The sequence below is a fragment of the Babylonia areolata genome, chromosome 25 (assembly GCF_041734735.1).
Source record: "Babylonia areolata isolate BAREFJ2019XMU chromosome 25, ASM4173473v1, whole genome shotgun sequence".
Classification (NCBI taxonomy): domain Eukaryota; kingdom Metazoa; phylum Mollusca; class Gastropoda; order Neogastropoda; family Buccinidae; genus Babylonia; species Babylonia areolata.
The window spans coordinates 7,970,126-7,990,076 of record NC_134900.1 but is presented as its reverse complement, the minus strand read 5'-3'; the positions used below and the strand labels follow the sequence as shown (position 1 = coordinate 7,990,076).

At 39.3% G+C, this 19,951-nt stretch overlaps 1 protein-coding gene across 1 annotated transcript; it reads right to left on the bottom strand.

The window, feature by feature from the left end:
• Positions 1-1,518: 1,518 nt before the first annotated feature.
• On the bottom strand, positions 1,519-17,084 carry LOC143299355 (transmembrane protein 115-like). The gene is made up of 3 exons (XM_076612492.1): positions 16,367-17,084; positions 13,927-14,100; positions 1,519-8,017 (listed from the first exon to the last, which is right to left on the bottom strand). The coding sequence occupies exons 1-3, from the start codon at positions 17,068-17,070 to the stop codon at positions 7,783-7,785; spliced, it is 1,113 nt and encodes a 370-aa protein (XP_076468607.1). The 5' UTR covers positions 17,071-17,084; the 3' UTR covers positions 1,519-7,782.
• Positions 17,085-19,951: the final 2,867 nt, after the last annotated feature.

Below are 19,951 nucleotides of genomic sequence, written 5' to 3'. Positions count from 1 at the left end.
AGTATTACTTCCTTTTATCATTCATTTCATGATCTGCTCGAATTCCGGTCACATCTTCATCTATTTAACAAGATAAACAAAACTTTAGCGCTTCTGTCAAGAATCCTACCAATATTTAATCTTTATTATAGGATATTTAATCTTTATTACATAATTATTCTTGAATACAGGCTTGAACAGTTTTATCTGAGAAAACAAAACATCAGGCCATTAGTGAAATAAGCAACTGAAAGCATTTTCCCCCCTGAAAATAAAACCCCTTTACATTTCAAATTATTGAAGAAGCATTCATAAAGAATGCATACCATTTATCTTCATGCTGCTCTTGACTAACAACCTGGCTGAAAAGCTGTGATTAATTTCTATAATCCTGTCACATTTCATTCATCTAACACATACAGTTGCTGAGGAAACACTAACATCAAAGTTGACCAACACATGTATATGACACACAGAAATAAAACAACCACACACAGGGCGATCGCACACAAAGTCCTATTCAGTTCACACACTCATCACAGCCACACATGAGGTGATCACATACAAAGTCCTATTCAGTTTACACACTCATCACAGCCACACATGGGGTGGTCACATACAAAGTCCTTTTCAGTTCACACACTCATCACAGCCACACATGAGGTGATCACACACAAAGTCCTATTCAGTTCACACACTCATCACAGCCACACATGAGGTGATCACACACAAAGTCCTATTCAGTTTACACACTCATCACAACCACACATGAGGTGATCACACACAAAGTCCTATTCAGTTTACACACTCATCACAACCACACGTGAGGTGATCACATACAAAGTCCTATTCAGTTTACACACTCATCACAACCACACGTGAGGTGATCACATACAAAGTCCTATTCAGTTTACACACTCATCACAACCACACATGGGGTGGTCACACACAAAGTCCTATTCAGTTCACACACTCATCACAAAAGGCATAAAAACAAGACAACACCACAATCAGTTTAGTTTCAGTAGCTCAAGGAGGCGTCACTGCATTCGGACAAATCCATATACGCTACACCACATCTGCTAAGCAGATGCCTGACCAGCAGCATAACCCAACGCGCTTAGTCAGGCCTTGAAACCACCACAATCAGAAAAGAGGAAAATCCTGGTTCAGAATTTCTGTAACGAATAGGACACTGTGAAAAGAAACTCAAGGGAAAGATGGACAGTATACGGTCTTCAGAGAAGTAGTCCCCCTAAGTCAAGTGTTTCGACCCTTAACTTCCTAAACTCTAAGGGGGCCGTGCCGCGCCAAGGTCATGACTCCTGGATGCCCTTGTATTGCAAGGTTCAGAATTTCTGTAAGGAACCGGACACTGAAGTATTACCAGCTGTAATAAAAAAATTGCGCGCAGCATGGAAAGAGGGATAAGCCCTTGCCATTTGTACCTGGATAATCAATGCAGAAGTGGACACAGAAGATGACTCTGACCACTGGTCACTTCATGCTGCAGAAAGAAAATCAATATGAATGGAAACACTTTCTTCAAACGTTTATTGTCATCCAAGGATACGAAAAGCACAGGCTGAAGAACATGGACAAATTTCACTGAAGAAGACACTTGGCTTTGAAGACAAATACATTTATGCTTAATCTTTTTTTTAAAATATATTATCATCAGTTTGCGCGAGTTATTCTTCAATGGTTGTCTGCCTTCGGCAAGTCACTGGGCAGAAAAAATCTATCTTGCTGACAATTCTACACTGAACACAAAGAAGCCTTCTTGTTACAAAAAAATGGAATGTCTGAGCAATAAGCAGCTACTAGTCCCAGCTACAAACCTTAAACATCTTTCAACAGTAAAAACCTTTACCAACAGTATGCAAGCCATATCTATATGACTAACAACGTAAACCTCAAAGTTCTGACAGCTGAAGTGCATTAGTACACAATGGACACAATGTACCTTTTCTTCCTTTTGTACTCACAAATATAAACTAGTAAACTATCTGCCACTTCTATGAGAAAACTGCAACAATTATATCAAACAGGCGTGAAAAAAATCCCCAACTATTATCTAAAAGGTGTATTTTGAAAGTTCTGAATTGAAATGAACAACTCCTTATAGTAACACACTGTATCTGAATCATTTTATGATTCATATTTGAATAAAGAAAGAAAAAAGAAACCAATCATCTTTATAGCAATACACAGTATCTGCATCATTTTATCATTTTTGTCTGAAAAAACAAAAAATCAATGAAATCAAGCATGTACAGACACAAACCAGTACATATTGAAAATGTAACAAACAGAGCACAGTAAAATCAAAGTAAATCATGTTCCTTATAGCCCAGCTGACTGCAAAGAGGCCATAACTAAACATGGTCAAGCTAAATTATATAACATTTTATCTATAGATTCATCACAACAACAAAGTAATGTATCCTGACTGAAGAATACAGGAACAGTAATCTACAGTTGAATCTGTTCTGAATAAAGTCTGCTGGGGATCAGCATATTGCTATATATATATAAAATATATATATATATATACACACACACACATCATCATCATGTTTTTTGGGGCAGAATCTGACAAATGCATGCCTCTATCACTCTTCCTCCATTGTACTGTCTGCACATATGTTGACCTGGGAGATGGGAAAAATCCCCACTCTTTACCAACCAGGTGCAGTTACCAAGATTCGAAACCAGGACCCTTAGATTGAAAGTTCATCGCTTTAACTACTCGGCAATAGCACCTGTCACACACCTGCATGTTTGAAGATCAATGATGTAGACCCCTATGGTACTGGGATGAAACTGAAAGTGACTAGAGTAGTAAAGTCTTTTTTTTCTTTTTTTTCTTTAGTTTTCAAAACTGGACTGCATATATTTAAGATAACTTTAAGAAAGCATGGCATTCAATTCTATCTTGAGAAAATCTGGTATTCCTTTTTTTTTTTTTTTTTAAATGATAAAAATATAGAATTTTTTTTTCATAAGTTCTGCCTAATGATTACACTGTCACAATCACTTTCAACAGTCTTTCTTTGATGACACTATGAACACCTTGAGGCATTCAACACACTGTTGCTATATGCCTAGATACACAAGGATTACTTCACTACTCCAATCATAAGAAACTTGTCAGAGGACCATAGAGTATACAACCTTGCTTTTGTACAACAGTAAAAACAGGGCAACAAAACAAATGCACTGGTGACCTTTGCCAATGAAGGTGCATCCTGTACCATGTGGCTCCCTAATCAACAGTCAGGGAACATGGGCACCACCAAAACAACAGGCAAACACTTCAGTCTGAAAACTCTCATATTGAATTTTAATGCTTCAATTTCATCATCAAAGTTACCTAATCCAACATTTCGTAAAAATAAGCACAAGTGTTTAAATTCTTTAATTCAATGCTTGTCAACTTGCATCAAATACATGATCAAAACAACAGTTGGTTTTTGTTTTTTGGTTTCTTTTATAATAAAAATTTCCTATTCTGTTTCCACCACTGTGATGACATCCAAACACACCAGTGACCTGCCAGAACCAAGTTCCTTTAGAATACTAGACTCACAAATCATACAGTCCTTGTATTTGTTTCTGTTAATGATGAGCATGCAATGCTTTGTATCACACAGTCAGCATCCACTAAGAAGATAGGCCAATAACTATTATTCCATATATTTCTGAATCAACATTAGAAAACTAATGACTAACGATTTCTTTATGAATTTGTATATGACAGAGGTTAAATCCAATACTAACAGAATCAAGTCAAATTAAATCAAATTATGGTGCTTAGAGCCTCGCCAACCACTAAGGCCATCAACACTAACAGAAGTATTCTTCATATTTTCGCTACCAGTAGTAAGCAACTCAGGACCTATATCCTGTATGATTTTGCATCAACTGAACCAGAGAAATTTTACAGAAATGAAAAATGCAGTTGCAGAATCAAATGTTCTCCCAAGCCTGAATACACTCATTATTGTGCCAATTTTGACTGTCAAAACAGAATTGATGGACTTCAGATCAAAACTTAATTTTGTTCACCCATATGAATTATGATCCTGTGCAGTCAGAGAGCTCCCATTCCAAAGTTTACCAAAGAAGCATATTCAAGGCTGACAGCCCTATATACACACATATGCTCAGACTTGCTCCCTAGAAGTGCAACCTTTTCCCAAAAGCAATACAGCAGTATATTAACAAAAACAAATTTAAACAAATCAACAATAATAATGAAAAGAACAAAATGCAAAAGCCAACATTTAATGGATGAGTCAATTACAAAGTGACATACATGAACTATTTAAAACCTTTGATACACTATACCCCAATACATAACAATCAGTTTGTTGCAGAACAGCCCAGATTCTTCATACCCACATATTTACACACCAGTTTCTTCACACACGCACACCAGGTTCTTCAGTAACACACATATACACTATTTTTGTCACACACACACACACACACACATATATATAACATGTCACACACACTCAAGTCAAGCTTGCAGGGATAATATCTTCAGCTTCAAGAACATGACTTGAACATTGACAACAGATTAGTCACACCACAGAGAAAGTGGCTGGCTTTTTCCTTCACCCACTTTCTACTAAAGACAAAATTCTGACCATTACTGTTCTCCTCTGTCTTTTGACACAGCTCACAATGCACCAGTTGGAAGAGTCAAGCCTTGCCAAGTATTGCCTTCATATTTTCCTTTGCAAAAGCTACAATATCCATAATACAGCACTTGCATATGGGAAGCAGTGTTTTCCCTTTTTTGGGGGGGTGGGTGAGTGGGGGGGTAGGTCGGTGTCATATTTCTCTCTGTAAAAAATTCAGTATGTGTAGTACACATGCATGCATATAATTGATCGGCTCTCTGAAATTTGAGTAAGATTCTTGTAAGAACCTTTTCTTTTTAAGTTATGCTATACACATTAAAATGCATATAGCCAGCACATAACCAAACTGCAAATGACGACAGTTAATTTGGTTTGATATTGTAGGTTGTGTGTTTGACCAAAATCTTTTAAATGTTGGGCCAATGTTTGTTGTAGGCATGAAGCTGAAACAATCATGTAGATATGACAGAACAGGACCGATGTGGTTGGTTTGTAATGTACCCGTTTAGAATTCATGCACATATCATGGAAACAAATCATTAAAAACAAAACCAAAAAAACCAGATCTCAGATAGTCAAGCATGTGCCTACTAAACCTGGCACAGGAATTAGAGTACACACCCGAACACACAAAAAAACCAACCTATTCCACAAAGAGAAGCCTTCTCTCAAATCTGGCTTGAATGCCACCAGGAGACCTTGACGTTCATCAGGTTCATGCTGTGGTCATAACCAATGAGTGTGCTAAGTTTCATGACAATTTGATGCGGAGGGAAAAAAACTCTATTATGCTCTCATTTTTTTTTTCCAAATATGTTTTGACATTTGACATCTCAATTTCTGACCATAACAAAATCCTAAACAAAGTTTGACAAAGATTAAAACATAAGACCCAAAGCCTCATGATCGTAACATGCTATTTCTTTTACTCCAAAGTCCATGCAAGACGACAGCTCTGTTATGCGATCAAATTTTCTTTATTATGCAACATTATGAAACTGACCTTTGCTCCCTGACCCTCCTGACTCCACTGCAATGTTGTTTTGAAGCAAATGGAAAAAAAAAGAAGAAAAAAAAAGAAAAAAAAAAGGTATGTAGCATTTTGCAAAGTTTTATGCCTTTCCACCTTTTAACGCTTGGAAACAATTAACTTTTGGAGTTTACCACAGCCACACATGCTGTGACAACACCATCAAGGGATTACCAAAACTGATCTAGCTTGTGCATCAGCAAATAAAAAGAACACAACAACTGACTGATTTGACAAAAAAGACACACAGAGAGAGAAAAGACAGGGTGAGTGGTGTGGGGTCTGGAGAAAGATCTGCACACTAGGATTTTTTTGGTAAGCCATTTTCTCACAGAAATATATGAACCATGAAATCTGCAATCACTGACAAATGCACGGGAAGCTGTAACCACACAGCTATATTCGTGATCAACACCCTTCTGAAATATTGAAAATGTTGCCGTTTTGAACATCAAGTTACATGATGTCTGCAATTTTATTCTTTACTCACTGTGGACAAATTCTGGGATAACTAGCCAAAGCAGTGTTTCACTCAGTGCCTACTTAAGCGTAACCGTAACAGTAAACTCTGAATCCCAAACTCCTCTGCATCCTCGTTTTTCAATCCATACACTTCACAAGTTGCTTCCCTTTACCAATCTTTTGTCCTTTCTCTGATCGACATTTTACAGTATTTGTCTGAATTTCAACACTGAAAATGTAATATAAATAAACAAATAAATAAATCAAAGTATATGGTGGAGGAAGTTTTGATGGACAGTGTAGTAACAAGAAGCCAAGAGCTATATGATTCAGATTTTAGCCCAAGTGATGAAGATTTTGAGGCAGAAACTGAAAGTATCTAAACTGAAGCTTTATTTACCTTATCATCATGCCATGCTGTAGGCCAGTCTATATTTAGTCTGAGGCCAGGAGTGCCGCTAACCTGAAGCAGCACTTTGCTTTTGGGAATGGATTAACTCTCTCCATACAAACGGCGAAAGAGACGACGTTAACAGCATTTCACCCAAATTACCATCATCAAAATATTGCAAGTGGAAGGCTCTTATACTGAAGAGGTGAATCTTGACAAAGAATACCACAGTTCTGATGACGGAAGCTAAAGGTTGGGTCTTTCAGACACCCACTAGACATCCGAGGGGTCTGTGTAGAGGAGAAGAGAGGACTGGCCATACTGAGTGAGTTAAATACACTGATCGTTCATCACTTCAAGGAGACTGGAGGGTCCACTGTCAGATTCAATGTTCCTGAGAAAAAAACATTCCTTTCATTTATTATGCAAGGAAGATAAAGCTCTATGAATAAATGAGACTGTGTGTACAAATGTGCATGCTTGTGTGTGTGTGTGTGTTCCTGATTGTGTATTATCATACTTGAAAAGCGTGTCATTTCACATTAGATGCTGAGCACATATATAAGACAGCTGTGAACAGTTCATCAAGGGAAATGTGGGGCTAATGAACTAATCCATGAAGAGACAAGAGTGTGTGACATTCTCAACATTTCAGTGTTCATTTGCAAAATTTGATTCTGATAACCCAAAAGCCAAATGAAAAAACAAAGAACAAGAGAAACCCATGGACCTTGAGAATTTAACTGGCTTGTAGACAGCCTGCAGCTTACCATGAAACTCTGGAACATTCAGTAACAAAAGAGGTCTGATAAAAGTGATATGCTTGACTTTGATCCAACTGGTGTGCAAGGAGAAATGGAACTTTTAACTTCTTCTCTGTTTTTGAGTTATCCGTTGTAAAAGCCAGTCAAATCATAGCCACTACTGAACAGAAAATAAATAGCTTCAGGACAAGAAAAAAGCTTCAACATACACAACTTTCAGCTTTCTACATTTCTGACAGAAACATACACATGTCACACACACACACACACACACACGCATATACCTTTAACACAGATGTCCACAAGAGCCAAAACACAAAGGAAGTCCAATCAAGCTCCTTCCTGATGTAATGCCAACACATAAAATCACAGGCTGCAGAAGCCGGCCTTCCTTCCCCTTTCCCCATCTCCCTGCCCCCCCAACCACCCCTCAAGTAAACAACAAAGAACATGCAGTAAGAGCCCAAACATCCCCAAACCCCCTCCCCACCATGGTCCCCGTTACCCCTCACTGCCACCCTTGTTGCTGGTGTCTTTGAACTCTGGCAGTGGGAGCTTGGCTGGCATGATGGGAGGGGCTGGGGTGGGAGGAGAAGGGGAAGAGGCGGGGGTGGGGGTGTGGGTGGAAGGCGGGGAGGGGGTGGGGGCGGCAGGGGTTTCATCCTCCATGGAGGGCCAGGCCAGGTTGGAGTCCGCTTTGTTCAGGCGGTCGTTCAGCGCCTTGAGGGCCAGCTGCCTGAAAACACACATAATCAAAAATGATGATTTTCTTCCCTTCTCTGCATCCCTCTGTGAAAACACATCCAGGAAACAAAACACACCCAGCACAACCACCTTTCCTCTTTTCATTCCCAAGTACATTTTCCATCCAGCAAAGAAAATGAACAGACCTTCAATTTCTGATAGTTTAAAACTTACTTAACACACTGGTCTGCAATGAATGAACCATAAATGTGAGATAACATATACTATAGGTTGTTAGTAAAACATATAATATATAGAAAATATAAGAAAACTAAAACCTACATGTGTTACCATGGCTTATGTACACACAGAGTCAAGAATTTTAATCCAAACTTCTGGCATTCTAAACTAATTCAGCCCATCATTCACTCACAATTTCTTGGCAACTGCAATAGCAATGTAGGTAGCAAACTGTTTCGGTTTGTCTTTCATTTTCAAGATAAACAGAAATCACAAACACACATACACACACACACCCTTCACATGTCACACCTGCCTATATCACGCCTACTCATTTCATGCTCACTTTCAAACAATATCAAAGAATTTAACAGTAACCCATGTGGCGCAGAATGCAGGGGGTGGAGGGGTGGGGTGAGTATTGTTCCATAGAACTGTTCCATTCCCTTCAACATTCCCTTCCCCATTCCCTGCACTGAACAAGTGGACAATTTGTCTTGGAATTCAACTCTGGGTCAGCCACACAGCTATACTTGGCCTCCTGCTCCACGCTCTCTCTCTCTCTCTCTCCTTTTCTAGCAACATCTAATTTACAATGACCCCCAACCTCACTGGAAATTCTCATTCTCATCAAGTGACCCATCTGATTTTGTCACCACAAGCACCAAAGTCATCTTCAGTGACTCATAAAGCTTCTGCAATATCTTGGTTGACAAAACCACAAAATATTTTTGCAAATCACTGTTGTTTCATACCACAAAGGACACCCAGGCCAGGCTGTGCTTTTGTTGTCTGCTTTTTAAAAGCGTTGTCTAAATTTCTGAGAGGGAAACTTCAAACAACATCGCAGTACGACCACACAAAGTGTGATTGGATGCTGCTACTCATGAATAATTGAAGCAGACATATCAAGCTTTCCTACTGTTGCCCATTGGGCCACAGAACTGGGAAAATTCATGAGGTGAAATGGATACATATATACATCCTTGGCAAATAGTGAAGCATTTTAGTGACATATGCATACATCGATGGCACATAAGAGGTTAATGGTTTTCTTGCCTAAAACATACCTTATGAACAATTCATCTGAAAGCTGCCTGAAAAATATTACTATAAGTTTTCACAGAGTTTTAATCATCTTGAGGTTTCACCTTCACATATTTCTTTTTTGGTTAAAATCAAATTTCAAACTGGTCTCCTTTTCCTGTACACCACAAAAGCAAAAGAATTAACCTCTATACTGCACTGTTGACGTACGCCATACATCATGAATTCTCGCTCACCAATGCTGTGTTGACATGCGCCGTACGTCATGATACAACGTTCTTATGAAAAAGCATTGCACTGCAGAAAATACAGTCTGCTAACCATCAAATTAGCTCCCTTGAGAGCTCTTTCTCTCCTGAGTACCATAAGCTTAAAAAAAAAAAAAAATCCAGCTCATTATCATATTTATGGCGAAAGTTTTGCAACTTTGTAGGAAGCACAAATTGTGTTTGCATGGCTGCACGCAGACAAACCCCAACACTTGAACAAGTATTGGAAGAAATTTTTCAAGATGCAAATAGCAGAGTTGAAGATTTTGGACTGAATGACTAATGAGATAGAACTGTGTGAAGTTTAAGCCAATTGCCCTGATTTTGACATGGTGCAGGGTGCAAGGGGGGTTGCATGACAAAACTCAAGACAGATGAAGCTCAGCTGATTCAAGATGCAGGTGGGTGTTCATGAGGTTTATCAGTTTATTATTTACTTTCACTTTGCTGTAACAATGAATATAACTGCATTGTGTGTGTTTTGAATGTATTAGCTGTGGTAAGTAGCTTCATCAGTCACTGATCAGAGTGTGTGAGTGAGAAAGTCAGTCACTGTCTGTACTGTGTGTGACCAACACTGTGCGAGGAGGCGTGGCTTGCTGGCTGGCTCATTGTTGACGACAGCATGTGTCGCTCGTCTTGAACTTTCAGTGTATTCATTCCCAAGTGAGTGAGAGAGAGAGAGAGAGAGAGAGAGAGAGAGTGAGAGAGAGAGAGAGTGAGTGAAAGTGTGTGTGTGTGTGTGAGAGAGAGAGGGGGGGGGGGGGAGGGGGGAGGAGATGATGTTTACAAAATTGAAATCAGAGAATGATATACAAAATTGTATGCTTAAATTACTTTATAAATGCAACACTTGCTGAAGTGTGTGTGTGTGTGTGTGTGTGTGTGTGTGTGTGTGTGTGTGGTCATTTTGTTTTGTATGAGAAAGAGAGAATGAAGGGGGTGTCGCATACCATGAACCAATTTCAGTGTGTGTGTGTGTTGGAGGTGTAGATGGGGGGATGGTAGGTGTGTGTGTGTGTGTGTGTGTGTGTGTGTGTGTATTTCAGCTTCTGAAAACAATCAGAAATAAAATGGTTCAATTTCATAACCTTTATATATGTAAAAAAAACAAAACTAAAGCAACTTAATCTTTAATGCAATGAGTTTCAGGTATGCAGCATGGTGATGATCATGTTTGTCCTGGACCATCAGGAGCTGACAACTTGCCACAAACCTACAGCTGAAGACCAGCAGCAGCAAGACCAAAGGGCAGTAAACAAGCCTCCAGCAATTCTGGATTACAACAAAGTATGGGTGCCATGGACCGTCATGACCAACAACTGCAGCCCTACGATGCCACAAGGAAAACCCTGAAGTGGTACAAACAGCTGTGTGTACATTTTCCACAAACTGCCATGCTGAATGCACACATCTTCTACAAAAAAAACCAGGCAACAGCAGTACATTCGTTGACTTCCAGAAGGATGTAATTACTGCCATGATTTTTGGTGACCAAGGCCCAGACACTGCTGAAGATGGCCACGCTGTTCATCTGTGTGGACAACACTTAACTGATGTCATCCCACCTACCCCACAGAAGGCCTGGCTACAAAGGAGGTGCAGAGTCTGCTGGAAGAAAGGGCAAAGAAAGGACGTGAGGTTCTACCGCCCAGACTGCCCCAGCAAACCAGCACAGTGTCTTGAAGACTGTTTCCACAAGTACAGTGTTTTTACTGGCCATAGATGCTGGGTGAGTACGCCCTTTTCATTCTTTGTGTGGACTGTGTTGGAGACTTAAGGACCTGGACACTGTTGTTCAGCCTTGACAGTGTGTGTGGTTGATCACAACAGTCATAAGAAAGACTAGTTAATAATCTGGTTGGTGTCATATCACCAACATGATGTAATGACAGTCCCAATTTTGTTTTGTTTTGTGCATTTTATGGAATTTTCGTGTCAGATTGACTCATTACTTGAACACGTGTGTGCTAAAAACAAAATCTTGGTTCATTTTCCTTTCATTTGATATATACTTTTCTGCACTTATCTTCAATACTTTTTGAAATACAAGCAAACTATAATCATTGGCGTGTTTTTCTGTTTTTCTGAAAATTTTCTCAGCATAGGCTATAGCAAAACATACTAGCAGTGAAAGGGTTAATTAGTGCAGATTTACTTCTCATATAAACATAAAATTACAAATCTTATAAATTCACAATGACTGTATTTACAAGCTTTTTTTTTCTTTTCTTTTTTTTTTTTTTTACAGTTCAGTATGCTTTCAGCACAAGGCATATCAGTCTACCCTGGATTTGATTTCTATCAAACAGAATGAAAAATCCTGCTTCATAAAAAAACAAAAAACAACAAATAAACACCATAAAAAACAACAAACAAACAAAAAACAAACAACAAAAAACATGCATGATCTACTCAGGGCAACAAAAAATGTTTCGTTGACAGATGATTTTCATCAGCAAATGTGTCAACAATTTCTTTTTCAGGATAATTGGGTTTCCTTAATTATATGTCAATATCACTAAACACTTTCCAATACTGTTAACATAAACCGAAAATAAAAGTGTTAACCTGTTGTGTTCAAACTGAGTCCCTTAAAAAATAGAGAAAACATCACTTCCATTTGCAGACACAAACCAAACAAACAAACATCACATTCTCCCTCATGAGAATATACACCATTTCTTCCTGTACTTTCCAAAGACTGACATAAATAAGACCTGTGTTTTACTTTTCTTGTTTCCTCCAATAGTCCTGGAAAAATAACTTGTGCTCAGTGCATATAAATTCATAACTGGTTGGTTGCTGGTTGTTTTGTCCTGTCTAAAGTCATCAACAGACATGAATTCAACAACAACAGCATAATACAAACTTGCACAAAATATAAACTCCTGCACAAAGACAAACACAGAAAAAATACAAACAGGAAAAAAAAAAAAAAGAAAAAAGAAAAAGAAAGAATGCAAATTTCAAGACAAGCCTGACCAGGACAGTGATGTCTTACTGTATCATACTGACCGGGATGAAATAGTGAAAGGAAAACTGCGCATAGCTCTGTGACAAAGTAACATGATCAAATGGGAAATAAATTATTATTATTTTTTTAAATAAATGAAACATTCAATCTTTAAAATTTCTGAATTACACGTGATTATATTTAATCAAATGGTTATTTTGAACTTACAAACCGAACAGATATATTATGATATATAAGAATACATGGTATGCACAAAAATGTTGTGGAAAAAGCTAGAAATGCTGTCATTATCATCAATTGATCAAACTGATTAATAAAAAAAACCCAAAACAATACACACGCACACACAAATTTAGAAAGGAGCATTTCACACCTTCATACTGTCTAGATACAAACACATACAATCAAAACATGTTACAACTACAAGCAAAATCACCACTGTTATTGCACAAACATGAACTGAAACACAAACGACCACACACAGTGACACACACACACACACACAATGACACACAGTGACATGCATTGTCTTTTGACACACACACACACACACACAATGACACACAGTGACATGCATTGTCTTTTGACAAACACAAGTGACACACACAGAGCGACACACAAAGTGACACACACAGAGCAACACACACATTGACATGCACAGTGACACACACATACAGAGAGAGTAATACACACACACACACACAGTGACATGTGATGTACATTGACACACACACAGAGCGACCCACACACACACACACACACACACAGCAACACAAACAGTGACATACACACACACAGTGACACACACACAGTGACAAACACACAGTGACATGTACAGTGACACACACAGTGACACACACACACACACACACACAGAGCAACACACACAGTGACACACACACACAGAGCAACACACACAGTGATATGCACAGTGATACACACACACACACACACACACAGTGACACACACACACACATTGACATGCACAGTGACACACACATACAGAGAGAGTAACACACACACACAGTGACATGTGATGTACACTGACACACACACAGAGCGACACACACACACACACACACACACACACACACAGAGTAACACAAACAGTGACATACACACACACAGTGACACCAGTGACATGTACAGTGACACACACACACACACACACACACACACAGAGCAACACACACAGTGACACACACACACAGAGCAACACACACAGTGACATGCACAGTGATACACACACACACACACACACAGTGACACACACACACAGTGACATGTACAGTGACACACACACACACACACACACAGAGCAACACACACAGTCACACACACACACACACAGTGACATGTACAGTGACACACACACACACACACAGAGAAACACACACAGTGACACACACACACACACACAGACTGACTTTCTCCTCTCAGCATCGTGGGGCTCCACACCGGGCAGGGTGACGGTGATGGTGGTGGGCGAGCTGACATCGTAGCGACGCTGGGGCTTCTTGCACACCTTGACCCTCACCAGGAAACTGAACACCGTGTTGGACACCACCCCCACCACAGGCTGCAACTGGCTGGGGAAGAAGCTGCCACAACACCCACCACAAGATAACATAAAAAGCAACAACTAAACAAGACATATGACTATGGTTCATAGGAAACTAAAATGATCATTTAAACACTGTTTTCTCACACTTTGTACAAGTATATCAAAACAAACTGGAAAGTAGGAGATTCTGTTTCATTTATAAAACATGGTCATATGTATGTATTATAAAACATGGAATATGTCTGTGTCGACTTATGTCATTCTGGCCAGTGTTGCATGATAGAACATGTTTCTGTCCTGTGGGAAGCATAAAAATTGAGAGAAGTGACATGATGACAAATGACAAGAACTGTTTACAAATTATCAAAGCTGAACATGCTGACATCATGACATCAGTTGTATGACAGCACACAGGCCAAACAATTTTACAATGTCAGATGCATGGCATGGCAAGCTTAACTGAATGAAAACTGAAAAGGGGCACTGCTATTCTGGACACCTTCACTAATGAACACAGTGAATCCAATCCCTAACAGTAACATACACACAATGTGAGTTAACACAGCTTAGCGGAAATTCAAGACACTCAATCTGTAAACATGTCACTCCTAGGGCTACAGTGTCTTTCAGTGCGAGTCATTCAAAATCTTACTCAGAAATATTGAGAATGAAATGGTTGCAAGTAAGAATAATACACAGAATAACTGCTATTAGTATTAATGTTGTTCTGAATTATAAAAAAAATTATATGGATATAACTGATAACTGATATCATAAACAAAAGTGTGTGGTGTAATGATGCAAGATTCAAATGAACAATGTTCAACGAAAAATGCAAAAATGTATCATTGTATGTCATGTCCACATTACATGTAATACTGGAAATTTTCAAACTGATTAAAAACTAAAAACTTATGATAATTTTCCATTTTATAATAATGTTGGCCAAGATGTATAGTCTACAAATATAAATGTAAGATGAATATACTTCCTTTAGATTTTTTTTTCTAAAACTTGTAAAAACAATTAAGCAGTTGTTTCAAAGTTGAGTTATAACTTATACAATCCAAAATTAATAACCATGTGTCTAAATTCAATGTGTAATTGAATAATTCTATTCCATTATCTGCACCATTTTAGTGGCATGGTCTCCCAAGTGAACCACACCCAGATTCGTCTTTCGCAGTCAGTGTTGTCAGTTCATTGGGAACGATAAATGTTAGATCTCCAGGATACCACACGCAAGAGGCCCTGCATTGCTGCTGAGTCACTTTAGTGGTGTTCAGTAGTGTCTGTTCTGATTTAATGTTCCAAAGACATCACCTGCTAGGCCCATACAGACAACAATAACAGCTCAGCCTTGGAGCCAGACTGAGTGAACATTCCCCCTGAGTGGAGACTGCCACCACATCCCTCCAACAATAGTCCGACATGAATCTGTCGACGAGGCCGGCCTCGCAACAGCTGGAGGCGAGATACCGAGGCAGAGTTGAAGCAGCAAGGGACCAACTGGACTGGAATGGCCAGAACAACCCAGAACAGAGTGCGAAGGCGAGGGGTCGTCGATGGCCTATGCTCCACCAGGAGCGATGGGCAAAATGAATGAATGAATGAATCTGTCGACACCAAAGACCTTCAGGACTCACCCAAAGCACGGAAGTTGAGCAAGATCAAAACTAAGGTCTGCATCAGAGCAGGGCATGAAAGGCCACAGCATTTGGAACTTTTTTTTTTTTTTTTTTTTTTACTGATGAAGGTGGAGGAAGATGATGATGATGAAAATATTGCTTGGAGGTGCATTAGGTTTGGGACTATGTGACAAGATTGTACTATAAGCTTCACTTCATGTAGTTCTGGTATTAACTACCCACAATCCTGATGTGAATGTTACTCAATTGTGTGGTCCCAGTCTTCCCATTTAAACCTATAGCACACTTAAATCTTGGGAGGAAAAACAACAAGGAAACTTTACATTCAGTACATATTTTATGAGTGAGTTTAAGCTGAAATGATTCAGTCATTCAACTGGTTTATTATTGTCATCTAGATACTATAGATAGGTTACATCTGCATCAATGCATTGAATTACTGAAATGATTCATTTTTCTGCCTTGGGTTTTAGATTTAAATTATTTTTACCAAACACAAGTCTGTGTGTGTGTGTGTGTGTGTGTGTGTGCGCATGCACGCATGTGTGTGTGGACTCAAACACTCTCAAGTACCTCTGTGTGTGTGTGGTGGGGGGGGGGGGAGTGAGGGGGCGTGAGGGGGGGGTGGGGGGGGGGCTCACACACTCACAGTACCTGGAAAACGTGAAGTTTTCTCCCATGTCGCCACGGTTGCCATTGGTGTGCTTCTGGTAGAAGCGTAGATATACCCAACTGACGACAATGCCCCAGCCAAACATGATGGGGTAGGGCCCTGGCAACGCTCCCATCAGTCGCAGAACTATCGTGACTGACAGCAGCGACAACGGAATGTGGGAGTTACGCAGCTTGCCAAATGGCATGGTCATGACACAGTGGTCCGGCATCACCTGCTTGACCGCCACGCAAAACCCGGCGATGTAACCTGCCAGTCCGTAAATTTGAACGTCGAACAAGTGGTCTTCGTTCAGCGTAACCAAGTAAGCGGCGAAGTAAGACAGCGCCGTCATCAAGCCCACGCCGAGGTTAACGACCACGAAGAACAGCAGCATGTCCGGGGCCCCCCACATGGGTTCCAGCAGTTTGCCACACAACACCACGACAGCAATGTCCACAATCACATGCCAGAAATGCAGCTCCACGAAGCAGAACATGAAGAAACTGTAAACACGGGCGTTGGGAGGCAGAACATAGCCGGGTATCACCGTCATAAACGGGACAGCCGAGGCAATAAATGACAAAAGGTACCCTATAATCATTGCAAATGCAACCGTTTTCACAACGACGCTGCTTTTGCCCAAAGCTGCAGATATTTGCTCCTTAAAAAAATGCATTCTGCTGTTGGGTATGGGACCCGCCATCTTGACTGAGTGACAAGACGTTCCTGACGTCAATTTCCGGCAGCTTTCGCTAAAAACCGGAAAAAGGCCATAACAAGAATGGAAACCTTTGAAACGCAATAAATACTTTATTGGTCAATAGATATGTACATGTTCTCTCTCTCTCTCTCTCTCTCTCTCTCTCTCTCTCTGTGCGTGCGCGTGCGCGCATGTCTTAGTTATTTTGCTTAACATTTATCCACAATAATAATTGTGATTTTACTGAGACCAAAATCCACTCTCACCCCACCCACACTTCATGTCATCACCACTTTCTCTTTTCCTCTCTGCTCTGTGATTTGCATTAAAAAAAAAACAAATGTATAAAACAAAACAATAAACTAACTAGTCAACTGGTAAAATTACAACAGAGAGCCAAAGGGGCTCCTATTTAAACTCTTAAACAATTTCAAATGTAAGTTGATTGTCACATAAAAATGTTTCCAATAGAAACACATGGAACTGATTTTGCAAATGAATGAGGTAAAAATGTTTTCACATTAATGGATGATGTGCATGGACGTAATTACACACACACACACACACAAATGCAAGTCATTTTGGAAGTAAATTTTGTTTTTATAGCATCCAGTTGAAGTCTGTATATTAGACTGGTAAGTCTTCTGTTACTGTAATGTCCTCTTGTTTTCCAGGGAAAAAAAAAACCCAATTTGCACAAGCTACAGTTAGATTCATCTCTAAGAGTGTCAGTCCCCAGTTTCAGTTTATTGACATGGTTCCAGCAGGTTTTCCCTAGAAGAGAACAATTTTCTTGTAATGAAAATGGAATAAGAATTTCTATATTATTTTGAGTATTCATGCACCTTTTTTCTTTTCTTTTCTTTTTTTGCACAACGAATCACCCACTCATTTTCCAAAATTCCTTCGTGAAAAGGGATCCAACAAAAATTAATCTTTGTATCATGAATGGTCAAAAAATGAATCACATGACAAAGTTCTATCACAAGTTCTCCTTTTGTTTTCAAATTAAATTATCTTAATGTTTGTAATACAGCTGTTTTAATGTTTATAATACAGGTGTTAATGTGTGTGTGTGGCCACAAAATAGCATGATTATGTTACACCTCTGCTGAATTGGTTACACTGGCTTCCGATTGAGTCCCGCATTCACTATAAGTTAGCAACACTTGCCTTCAAACATTTTGACAAGTCTCTTCCATTGTATCTCTCCTGTGTATTGGAAACATATGAACCGCACAGAACATTAAGATCCAGTTCTGAAAAGCTGCTAAAAGTTCCAAGGACTAATTGGTCTTTCAGAGCTCAGGTTTCGCAAGTGTGGAACTCTCTACCTTCATCTCTTAGAAATGCCTCTGATCTACATTCCTTAGTCAGATCTGAAAACTTACCTTTTCCATAAGCATTTTTGTTCTGGGCAGAACAGTTAAACCAAGGTATGCCTGTTAACAAGTATCTTTGTACTAGTATTTTTGTAGTCCTGTTTTAATGCATTGTGTATTTCATGTAGTTTTGGTCTTAGATGTGATGGCATTTTTTTCTATCTGGTTATTTTTAATGTGTGTGTGTGTGTGTGTGTGTGTGTGTGCGTGCGTGCGTACGTGCGTATATGTGTTTGTGAGGGTACAGTGCTCTGGTATGTTAAGTGTGTAGGCATGTTAGTATGTCCGAACAGAATTCTATGTTAGAAAATAAGAAATCTTCTTCTTCTTCGTTCATGGGCTGCAACTCCCACGTTCACTCGTATGTACACAAGCGGGCTTTTATGCGCATGACCGTTTTTACCCCACCACGTAGGCAGCCATACTCTGTTTTCGGGGATGTGCATGCTGGGTATGTTCTTGTTTCCATAACCCACCGAACGCTGACATGGATTACAGGATCTTTAACGTGTGTATTTGATATTCTGCTTGCGTATACACATGAAGGGGGTTCAAGCACTAGCAGGTCTGCACATATGTTGACCTGGGAGATCAGAAAAATCTCCACCCTTCACCCACCCGGCGCCGTTACCGAGATTCGAACCCAGGACCCTCAGATTGAAAGTCCAACGCTTTAACCACTCAGCTATTGCACCCGTCAAAAATAAGTTGATGCTTATGCAATTTTGTTTTTAGTGCAGTTGATATTTAATGTCAGCATGTGTGTGTCTGTGTGTGCGTATGTGTGTGTGTCTGTAAGGGAGGGACATCTATATGTATATATATATTATATATATATATATATATATGTGTGTGTGTGTGTGTGTGTTCTATGAAATGCATTTTGTTTTAATCTAAGCCTTATTTACTTCATAGCTTTTATAATCTGATTCATCTCTAAAGTGTGCTTTTCGACTCACTTGTATAAACAAAGTGAGTATGTTTTAACCCGGTGTTCGGTTGTCTGTGTGTGTGTGTGTGTCCGTGGTAAACTTTAACATTGCCATTTTCTCTGCAAATACTTTGTCAGTTGGCACCAAATTTGGCATAAAAATAGGAAAAATTCAGTTCTTTCCAGTCACCTTGTTTAAAAACAATATTGCACCTCTGGGATGGGCACAAAAAAATTTAAAAAAAGAAGCCAAATTATATGCAAACTGAATTTACTGTTATATATATATTTTTTTTTTGTAATTCTCTAAACTTGGCACTTTGATCTGATATTCTGACACAACAACAAGAGCAGTCATTTTTATCATTTTTTGTTCAAACAGGAACTTCTTTTGCTAAGCATGGAAGTTATATTTATTTCGCATGTCTTTGGTGCAGATAGTAAAAAAGGAAAATAAATCTGCAATTAATGCTAGAGGGCTTAATTTGCTTTAAACTGATCTTTCTCATCTTAAACATTACATTTTGAAATTATACTCAATACATAAAAAGCTTGTGTGTATTACTCTCAG